Source organism: Stegodyphus dumicola, chromosome 6 (assembly GCF_044657685.1).
Source record: "Stegodyphus dumicola isolate Sdum_Otavi_A_Nest chromosome 6, ASM4465768v1".
In the NCBI taxonomy this organism is placed as follows: domain Eukaryota; kingdom Metazoa; phylum Arthropoda; class Arachnida; order Araneae; family Eresidae; genus Stegodyphus; species Stegodyphus dumicola.
In genome coordinates, this window is record NC_140773.1 from 213,980,301 (window position 1) to 213,992,379 (window position 12,079).

Here is a 12,079-nt window from a genome sequence, read left to right on the forward strand (position 1 = left end):
TTGTGCTCCATCACAGTTGGGATCTACTGCTATCAATCAGATATTTTAAAAATGTCAAAAAAACTAATTGCTTTTATGCACTTTCTTATATCTCTTATTTATTCTAGTTCATTAAATCTTTCTTTTATGAAATCCCCAAAACAAAAATTCATACAGCATTCTGGTTCTCTACTGTATCTATCTCATTTATTTGTATTTGTTGCATGGCGAGGGGGAAGATTAAGAACTTTACCAGAGGGCTTTAAGCATTTTAAAGGTTTTGTTACTCCCTTTTCATGCCAGTCTTGCTTCATTTCTTCTGTCTGTCAGGTTTGGTTTAGCTGCAACATGCACCTCATGGAAAAAGTAGTTAAGGGTGGCAATGGAAAAATTTTTAGTACCCCTCTTTGAATAGCTTTTTTGTGAAACCCTCTTTTCTTGACGGTCTAAGCATCTTTTTATATTGCTTAGCCACAGTTCACTGTTTCTACTTTCTTTTTGTATGTTTCTGATTAGTTTTTTGCACTGAGTGTTTTCACTCTAGGAAATGATGTTTATTAAGTGGTACTGCTTGGGGGGGGATATTGCTTAATCTAGCCATAGTTACATGCTTTCCATTAGTATTTTTGTCACCACTATAGCACTGTTGGAATACAAAGATTACAAAGTCTGCTTGTTTGCAAATCAGAGAACTATGTTTTTATCACATCAGTGCGAACTAGGCTTTTAGCGAGAAGTTCATTGCAATAGTGTGAAGTCTATCGCTTTGAACTGACAAATAAGAGGCTCAATTAAAAAATATTCAGAAGGAAATATGAATAAAGATAAGAAACTGTACAATATGAAGCTAACGTTTATTTGATATTTACATATATTTACACACACTCATACAACTTTTTTATAAAACAAATGTAATTAACAAGATGCATTTAAAATAACATTAATGTAATTCGGTAAAAACAATAATCAAATCGACTTTATGATCTAAAATAGATGCAACAACTACAGAAACATTTAATATGAAATGCTTATTTTCAGGACACTTTGATTACGTTAAAATATTACATATATCCTTATGGTTATATATATATTTATGGAAACGTGATATTAACTCATACATATGATACACTTATTATACAAAGCTACACTAGTAAATATTAAAAAAAAAATATTTCCATACATTGCTCTGCTCAATCACTTATATTTATGCCTTAAAAATTACAGGGGGAAAAGGCCTTTTTCAGTTTATCTATTGTTATGAATTGCAAAGTGAAAATGCTTGACATCAAGTCATTCACACTTATCAAGAAATTTAGAGATAAAACTATTAACAAATCATCTCACTACAATAACTTGCACTTCTCAAAATTATAAACTAAACACAATTTTGTTTAATGTAAAAATTAAATTATATTTTGAATTCAGTAAATTTAAAATACTAGAAAAAATTTGTTTAGACTTTCATTTCAAGCATACAATTTTGAGTAATACTAAGATATCATAAATGAGTTAATAGCTTCTACATAGCTGGGTAAGTGCTGGTGATGCTTATACAAAAGTATGTGTAATACATGTTTCAGTTTGAACTTAAACTAATTAAAATAATGAATCATTGTATTGTATTTAACAAATCTGAACTGTATTTTAAGTACATTTCTCAGAATTCTTTCTAGATAATAAGCCATACCAGAAATAATACCATATTGCTTCTAGAGGATTAATAACATTATAAGTTGAGAAAAAAAAACTTTTACTTAAATGAAATAATAATATAATTGAAGACATATTCTTGAAACAGTTGAACAGCTTAAAAGTTAATGCTTTTTCAGTGAGTTAATTACTTGGTGTGAGTATGTTAAATTGATTATTTAAATTTCAGTTCCCCACCCCCTTGTGCCAGAGTAATCAATTTAACCAATAGGTCATTTTTCTTTGGTTTGGTCACATAAACACTAATAAGTTATGAAAAACTTACAAAAATTTAAGCATCTCCAAGCCTAAATGGTACAGAATCCAAATTCCTTAGAAAATTTAAATATCTTTCCCCTATCAAGTATTTTCACATTTCCTGTTAAAAACTTTTTATGATTTTTTTGCTATAATTTTGGTCTTGGAATTCTGCCACTTAATGAAAGAAACAGCACTTGAACCTCCACCACTGCCACCCCCACCCCCTGAAAAAAAAATTCAAAATGCAATATCAAATAAGGGATACACAACTAAATTTTGCTTAATTAGCACTCATTATTCCATTCAATGTATTTATTATAATACCTTCTGTATACCACCAGAATCAAGCCTTTAAAATATAAATGTCGTGTATTTGATAATTTCTTTTATCATTCTAAGAACAGAGATCTGCAGGGAAAATATATACCTCCTTAGACCGTGACAAACATTTAAAATAAACATTGCTACTTACAAAACTAGTTTGTATGGATGGTAATTTGTGGCATCAATTCAATAGCTATATACAATGCACTGTTCTTTTAAAAGACATAGTTGAAATAACTTTGTATACTGATGACTGGTCTCTTTCTAAAAGGCCAGTAATCTTTTACATATTCACAAGAGTATTAAGGAAAGAAATTATATAAATAAAAGTAAAAACAATTTAAGAAACACTGCATAATTTGTCATAACTTTTATACAGGTAACAACTGTTGTATAGCAATATAAAAAAATTTAATCACATATATTGAAAGATAGTGGTGAACATTTATGCAACCATTAATAACATAAAGCAAAGAGCAGATATTTCATTTATATGGAAATCAGAATTTTAAAGAATATCATCCACTTTGAATTCTTTCCCATCATAAATCAGATGCTTGCGAAGCACAAGCTCAGTGGGAGAATTTTGCAATTTTTTCTCATTTTTTTCTATCCATTCTGTTACAAATGGTGGCAAAGGTTGGCCTTTCAATGGAAGCAATTTGATCAATGTATTTACTGTTATTTCCTGCACATATGGGTAATCTATAAAAGGTTAAAAAAACATTTTAATAAAATATATGCTTCAGTATTATAAATAAAGCATTAACAATAGCAATTCCTATATACCAAAAAGTAATGGTGTTTCAAAAATGTTCTCTTAATTTAAAATAATGTACACTAAATACATTTAAAATAACACTCATGAATTTCATTTCCATTACCTCAAATGTGAATTCAATTATTGGTTTTGAACGCTTATCCAAATTAACTGTTTTATGAGGTCTAGTTTCCGACTTAGAATTCCTGATCTTTCAGATAATGTCACTTGCAATTTCCCAAGAAAGAAATATTTAATATATCCTCGTTTAAGTACCTTCTGACACATTTTGGTAAATTTAAAGCCTTTTAAAGTACAGTTTATGCTAAATTCCAAAGAAAAGGCTAGGAGCCTTTACTGATCCAGCATCTTTCTTATAGGGTTATAAAATCTAGATTCAAATTTATACTAAAATTACTACAATGGCAAAATAAACACAGATAATTACAAAATAATCCAAATTTATACTAAAATTACAACAATGTCAAAATAAATACAGATAATTACAAAATAATTCAAATTTATACTAAAATTACTACAACGTCAAAATAAATACAGATAATTACAAAATAATCTCCCCAAGTGGTTTCAGACCATTCCGGTCTTCTGTGGAGTTGTCACCTCAGACAGTTTAATATTCACCACTAATTTTTATTATTTCCTAAGAAAAAGTGATAAACTTCAAAAGTTGCTTTAGATAATTTTTGGTGATTAAAAGGTAAAATAAATTTTAATGCATTTTAAAAATAAAAACATTTTATATGTATGTGTTACGGTGAAACACCGAAATTTGGAGAATGTCGGTGAATGTCAACATTCGCATAGTCGCTTGGTGTATGTCCGAAATATTTTCCAAATACTCTTATTTCTGACTTACAGCGGTAAATGTCGACATTCACCATGTACTAATGGTGAATGTTGAACATATAAGAATATTATATTTTCTTCTCCGTAATTCAGTAGCAAAAAAAACGCACTTGAGCCTTAAAACAAGAACTTAAAACACACAGTACATTCAAAATGAGAAAGGAAAATAATAGAAGTTATAAACTTACTAAATTCAAATCTTATTTATTATAACAACTTAAACTATTATGACACTTTGAATTGCACAAGAGGCCCTTGCTTTTACAACTGCATTTATTTGTGGAACACTGCCTTTTGAAATGTCAGCGTGTACATATACTCCTCTCTTTTTGACCTACACCAGAGCATGTCTGTGATTGTCGACATACACCGGTGAAGGTCCGAATGTAATGCAATATTCAATCTTTCACCGATGTATTTGGTGAATGTTTTAAAACACATCTTGTAAGTGCCATCTATCCGTAGATATTCATGTGAAAAAGATTTCGAATATTAACTTCCATGACATTCTCCGGTGAAAGTCAACATTCTCCAATTTCGGTCTTTCACGGTAACATATGTATATCATATTACCAATTGATAATACATACGAGTGACCTACCGGGGGGGGGGAGTTCTTATTTTTACATACAATACCGAGAAATAATGACTACAATGTCTTTACATCTAAAGCAGCATTTCTTAAACTGTGGGTAAACCCTCAGGGTCGCTGGACCTGCAGCAGGCGGTTGGCAAAAAATTTAACAGTTTTGATATTTCTTTAACTTATTATAATAATTTGACAATTACCAAATAGTCACACACAATGTATCTGAAAATAGATAAAGATAAGAAGATACAGACAAAGAAAAAACCAAAAACGTTTCAACGTTCTTTTTATAATAAAAACGTTCATTTTACTTGCTTTGCACGTGACGCTGTCATTTCGCTAATAACTTATTTAAAATTTTCAAATTGTTGTCTTAAAATTAGAAATTAAAGCCAATGGCATAAAACTGCAATAGTATATTACAGTACAAGTGAAAACATTGACAGTTTCACACACGCGCGTCTCGGATTTGCACAATGCTTATGGGGCCCCACAAAATTTTCGTCAATAATATGGGGTTTGAGGGCTCGTAAAAAATCTCAGTGATAAAAAGGGGTCACAACTGAAAAAAGTTTAAGAAACCCTGGTCTAATCTGAATGAATCTGCATTTTTAAATGCAAACTTTCAGTTTGTATGATTTGTGAAAGAAATTTATGCTTTCTCTGATTTTATTTTTAGTAAATTACGATTTATTTTCGCGTAATATGCCTAATTGCTGGATTCGTGATAACCGAACAAATTAAAATCATCATATTAGCGTATTTTACATTAAAATCAGATTAATTTTGCTTAGCTTAAATTGCTTATTTTCTGACTTTGGTTACCAGATTTGAAAACATAGTTACCCCCAAGCTCTCACTTCAGGTGATTGTCAGGGGCCTCGTGTGTTCTTAGCCCACACATTCGCCTGTGAAGAAGGCCGTCGTGTCAGGCTTCATTCCGGGGTGTGAGGCTCCGACTTTTTTGGGCACTGGATTTTTGGATTTTGATGTGTTTCCCTTCACGTTGCGATGGAGAGACTAATTGATATATACAATGCGCAACTGCGCGAATTAGATGATTTAAAGAAAAACAAAGGACACCCTTCAGACATTGAAAACAAATTCAACGGTTTTCTATCGAGTTCCTTAGACATCGTTAAAGCTCTCCATGAGCAAAATAATCAGGACAAAAATAATGACCACAGAAAATTGCTCACACCAGCACTAATAGCAGTCTTGAAGACGATGAAAGGGCTAGAAGCCCAATCAACTTAAACGCTAATTATGACACTAGTGATACGCATGAAAAAACATTAGATGAGGACACTAGTTCTGAAGATGAAAAACGGCACAAGTATGGGGACAAAACAGTCTGTACTAAACACAACAGGGTGAGTATTAAGAAATTATGGCTTGATACACACACTCAGATCACTTCACCTTCAATTCAAACGAATCAGACAAATGATATTATTATAAAGTACTACCAAGTAACTCTGTTACACCGGATAATGATTTGCAAACTGATAACATTAATATGGATACAACTGCCGCTGACGCGCAGATACCTGACACGCAAAATAACAACTCTGACGCAAATATTGCACAAACTGTCACAGTTAATGTACAAAAAAAATAATAGTACCCCCAATAGTACTTACTGAGTCTAAATTTACCTGGAGTAATATTAAAGGGATATTCCATAAGCACAAATTTGATGTCATAGGTAACTGAATTCAAGGAGGAATTAAAGTCACGACCAGTAACCCAGAAACTTACAAAGGTATTGTCCGAATCTTAAAAGAACTAAAAGTGGAACACCACTCCTATGTATTGCCTCAGGATAAAAACCTGAAAGTGGTCATTAATGGACTTCTACTTACCACTGAAATAGAAGAAATCAGGACTGAATTACATGAACCTGGATACAGCATCGTTGATATTAAACAAATGTCATGACGAAGAGGGGGGGGGAGTCACTATGCTTCCACTTTTCCTCGTTACGCTCCAAAAAAATACCTCGAAACGCATATATCACGAAACTCATCTGTGCGATCTTGGCATAGACAGGGCCCGATACAGTGCTATCGGTGTCAAGGCTTTAACCGCACTCAATCAGGATGTAACTACGACCCCAAATGTGTTTGATGTGGACAAAAACACACGATCGAAGAATGCCCCGATAAGGGCAATAATGAAAAACCCTTATGCTATGCAATTTGGGGCTCAATCATACATCAAGCTATCCGGACCTCAAAGCCACAAACTTACGCATGTGTGTAAAGCCAGTAAAGCACCCATGCGCGCTTCCGATAGTGAAAAAAGTAACAGAGAACGTTACTGAAACCGAAAAAATTTTGATTGACAAGTTAGTCGGTATTCTCGACACAGCAATTACAGGACTTCAACAGTGGAACTTTGTAACTGAACAAGGAATTATGTCTGTTTAATAGAATTAAAGAGAAAGTATTATCACATGAAACGAAGCAACTTACATTGAAAGAAATGTTTAATAAAGTAAACAAATAAATATTAAGCTTTTTCTTTTTGTAGATTTTGATACCCTTTAGATCATAATTGTTCTTTATTTCATAAATTACGGTTTCATATTTTTAATTGTAGAATTTCTGCATGCCATTTTACCAGATTTAAATGGATGGTCTATAATCCAGAAAAAACCCTAATCAAAGAATCGCCGAAGTCCGACGAGTCCGGATTACAGACTTTGTACTGTATATAACACATTGTACAATAAAAAATAAATATTTTTAATAGACCTTTTACATGAGACTGAATTTAATGGCATTACATGCAAGTTTTCTCATATATACTGTTCTTTAATTCATTAAGTTTCTTTTTTCAAATGATATTTAGCCCACCAGCGGCCAAGCAGTAAAGTCACTGAACAATGGTAGTTCAATCCGAGGTTCGAATCCCGCGAACGGGCTGGCTGCATGGGCGTTTTTGTGGTTTTCCCCATGTGTAACGTGTATACGAGCCAGTTTCCCTTAGAAAGTCCTCCACGAAGGCATCCCTCCCCTTAGGCAGATAGCCCTAGTGTGCTTTGCCATAATTAAATAAACTAAACCAAACTAATGATATTTATTCTCCTGTTTATTTACAGTGAGTTCTTGCTTTGAATGCCAGATGTAATTTACATCCCCAAATGAACTTATTTTCTGTATTAAAGAGCTTAACAACAAAATAAAGGAAAACAGTTAACAGTATTTTTCTATTGATTATTATATCGGGTACTTTTTTTTTTTTTACTGCCCATGAATTAACCATAATATTGCGTTATCCCCTTTTAATCAGGAATTGGCTATATTTTTATCTGCTAGTATTTTGTTACACACAATTTTACTAAATACACTAAACCCTAGCCAGATATGAAGGTTATGCCACTAATACATTGTGTGTATACCAAAATAACATTTCACAAAGGTAACTAACTTTCTATAGAAAAAATGTGTTAGGTGAATTCACATTAAAATATTACTGCAATTAGAAGGAAAACAAAACAAATGTTAATTGAAAAGGTTTTCATTACTACTACTAATTACATCATATAATTATTTTTTAAGGAAGCTGATGATTTTTGCTTGGGACAAAAACTAACACAACTTTAAAAAGTTTGTAGTAAAGGATGTAGCTTTCCAATGCCCCTCAAATGTTCTTTTCTTTTTTCATTAGACATCTTTTGATTTTGCAATTTAGAAGAGAAAAGTATTAAGTGAATTCTACACAGAAAACTATCACATGAAAAAACATAAAGATCTTCTGCCAATTTTAACTGAAATTAAGGACTTTTACGGACTAAAATTCATTTCTGAAAAACAAGGACGCTTAAAGAGTTTTATGGACCAAATAAACCCCGTACAAACTGCAGCTGATGTTTTATCTATTGAAACAGAAGCTTTAGAGGTTAAAATTTATAAATATTTCTACATTTATACAGTTGCAGATTTCTATATAAAAAGTTTTGTGACAAGAAAGTTCTTGAACATGGCAGCACCTGTTTTATATCACTACTTCGACATACTGACAGAATCCTGAAATCTTATTTTCTGCTAATCTACCCCCCCCCGAAAAAAACACAAATTGTTGCAATCCATCAACTGAATAAATTTGTTGGAATATGTGCCTGTTACCTTATAATACTTACATCAATTTAGTATTAAAGAAATATAAATAAGCTTACAAGAATCCAATCTCATGGTACTGGAAATCAGTAAAAAGAAATGATAAGACAGATACATATATATGTTTTGCTTTAGTTTTCTGTATTGTACATTGGTTAGTGGAGAAACAGGTAGATTTTCTTTCACATTTCTCAAACACCAGCCTCTGATGAAAATGTCCCAGGTGATGTAAAATCATTAAAAAAAAAGTTAATTTCTTCCAAAAAAAAAAAAAAATCCTTCAGATGTTTTGCATTTTTAGAGTGGTTATTTACACTATTTTGATAAGAGGTCCTCTCTGCTTTAGTTTATCTGAGTATGTTTTTTGGAATGCTCTTGGTATTAATTTTGTTTTTAATTGTATTACAAAATTATTTAATTAATTGTTTTTTCAATTTGTACTGATTTTATGCAGTGATTGTTTACACTGTTTTGTATGAATTCCATTTTGGTTCCACTTTTATATTTCTGAACAGGATACTTGAATTTGCTTTTAATTTTATATATTATTACTACTAAATTACATCAGTCTGTCAGTTAATTATACTTTATAGTTTATTATTTACATTTTTTATTTTAAGATATATATAAGAGATATATTAAAATAGAATACTGCTACATACACAACCACCTATTGTAGAAAAAAGAAAACTGTTCCCTTAGACAATGGACAAGCCAATATGCCAGAGTATGTTAACTGAATGTTTATTAGATACACATTCACTATTGTTATTTGCAATAAAGCAACATATACTGTTAACACAACATACTGGTTGAACATTGCAAAAATTAACAACTGAAGAACATGAAAAGGATTTGTATAAACTCTCTAGTGTTATGTTCATCAATGAAAATAGCACATGGCAAGTATGTTTTTGTTTAGCATCTACATTCTGCTACTGAATGGGACAATGTTAAAATTATCAAAAAGAACATACACACAAAATAAGGCCTTAAAATAACAAAAACTACCAAAGATCATATTACAATAAAGAATTACCCTCCAATTTTCCATACACATGAAAAATACAGCAGCCCTGCATGTAAGTGCAAAAAGTTCAGCAATCCAAAAAGCAGATAAGTAAGTATAAAAATGCCACTCAAGCAGATTTTGGCTGAGAGGCAGGTAAGCTGTATGTGAAAGCTACGGTATCAGAGTGATTTCTTCATCTTACTTTACATATTCTTTACCTTGTGTATCAGCCAAAACACAACAAATTTTAGCTTTGGCTTAACAAATATTAAAACTGCTATCTTAAGAATAAAACGGATGATATATTAAAAGATGATCTTTTACATCCTACTTCTCCTACACCACAAAGTCAAAAATCTCTCATTACCAAAATAGTTATAGCTCAGTTTAACATTATCACCAACACCACTTTCTTATTTTCCACTGAAATCATTTTTATTACATTTCTGAAAGATGGTAAAATGTTATTCTAACTTATACATCTATACATTTATCATATCATTATTTTTTTTACTGTTGTTTAGATTGTGAAAGAACTTTGATGCAATTTGAAATACGTCTCCAGTGTTCGTATACATTTCTGCACACGGAAATTAAGTACTTTTAAGGACCACTAATGAAAAGGATTAAGGACCTATGAGTAAATGGAAACTGAATAAATTCAATTAAAAATAGTATCTATGCCTAAATTTCTCTTTTGTAATACCATTCTAAAAAGAAAATAGATCCCTAAGTAGTATGCATTATTACTAAACATGAATTAATGAACATAATAATTAATAAGTTTGTGAATAAAATAAACTTTATGCAATTTATCAAGTAGCATTAAATATTTTAAACTTATAATAGTTGGTCATATTTAAAAGAAGATAAATGACATTTATGTTTTACTAACAAGTAGCTTTATGTTGATTTTTTTTTATGTCTAATTTTGTCACATACTTGGTCAGTCTACAGGTTTAGTAAATAGCAGATGGATTTTATGTCAAACAGCATAGGTTAAAATGAGAAGTAAGACCATAATCAGCATGATTAATTAAAAAAAAAAAAAAAAAAAAGAATAAATGTTGTCACCACTGCTTCTTGTCTAGAGAGAGACCTGCTGATCACAACAAACCTGAAGGGCCTGATGTAGGTATGGTTGGCAAATGCTGAAATTTAGTGAGGCTCTGTTTGATGCAGTTAGTGTTGTAGCTTCATGTAGAGTTCCAGGGGTTGCATCCCAGTGATTTTGAGTTTCATTAGATGCAAAAAATAAGTTTTACTTGAATTTTTACATTTTTGTGTTTTATCTTGTGACCACAGTGAGTATTTATGAAAGGCAATAACTTGCTTTAATATGTAGAAATAATTTTTAAGGCCAAGAAGTTATTAAATAATTAAATTAGGTAGTTTGATAACCTTAGTCATTATGGATTTACATGACTACTATTAAATTTTATTTTTCAACAATATTTGTTAAAAAAGCCCTATTAAAATCCAAATCTAACAAAATTTCACAGTTTAAAATACATGTAATTTATGACATTGATTCTTAGGATAATTACACATTAAAAGCTACAAAACATTTACGTTTTGTAACAACTACATTCAACAAAATATTTAACCGTCATTTTAATTTGAAGCCTTCCCAAACATTTTGGCTAGTTTATATCGATTTCCTTCTCTTTGAGCATCTTTTCTAACAATTAAGAGATTTGTTTCAATATACAAACTAATGCTCTTGCTAGTTTCTGCGTGCTTTATCTCCTAACTTGTCAACCTCTCCTTGATGTACCTATGAGGGTTTACTTGATCTGGTAAAAGTTAAATAGTCCAAAACCCCTGACACACGTGAAGCATATTATTGCTATGTCTGAAAATAACTTCAATATCAGCTAAAGGTTTAAATAAGCCTCTTATTTAAAAAGAACTTAGAACATAAAGGCATGCTCTGATGATAACAAAGTCCACTACAGCTCACGGTGACATAATTAAACAAGAACAATCAAATTCAAACTAAAAATGTGGACTAGTGGTCATAGATTATACTATTTAATTTTAATTTAATCTGGCTCAGTAACTTTATCATATGAGGAAATAGAAATGGGAAATTATAGTAAAGGCTGAAATCATAAACAATTGGGTAATTTACATAATACAGTCAAAAGTCGTTAATTCGGACACCCATAATTCGGAATGATCTATAATCCGGACATCAAAACTAAAAACTTTCTGCGCATGCGCTGCGTTGACACATGCGCAGAGGAGTTCACTCGTGCGCGTAAGACCTTTTACGACTGCGCATATGAGTGTGCGCAAGTGCAGAATACATTTTCGCGTGCGCATTTTATGTATAATGGACGTATAAGCTAAATAATTATCTATTTCAGTTAATGTTGATGATTGCGTTGTTCCTTAATTTTCGAATTGCATCCGGCTTATTATTTTTTGCAGACTGTAAGAGCAATTTTATAAAAGTAAGCTTAAACTTT

General features: G+C 31.3%; 1 protein-coding gene across 2 annotated transcripts in view; it reads right to left on the reverse strand.

Moving 5' to 3' along the window:
- Positions 1 to 814: 814 nt before the first annotated feature.
- LOC118202775 (uncharacterized) overlaps positions 815 to 12,079 on the reverse strand; it is a 108,045-nt gene continuing 96,780 nt past the window's right edge. For both annotated transcript variants that reach the window (XM_085819498.1, XM_085819497.1), the window contains exon 16: positions 815 to 2,958. In XM_085819498.1, coding sequence (XP_085675624.1) covers positions 2,762 to 2,958 — 197 coding nt within the window. In that variant the 3' untranslated portion in view covers positions 815 to 2,761. The remainder of the gene's footprint in view (positions 2,959 to 12,079) is intronic.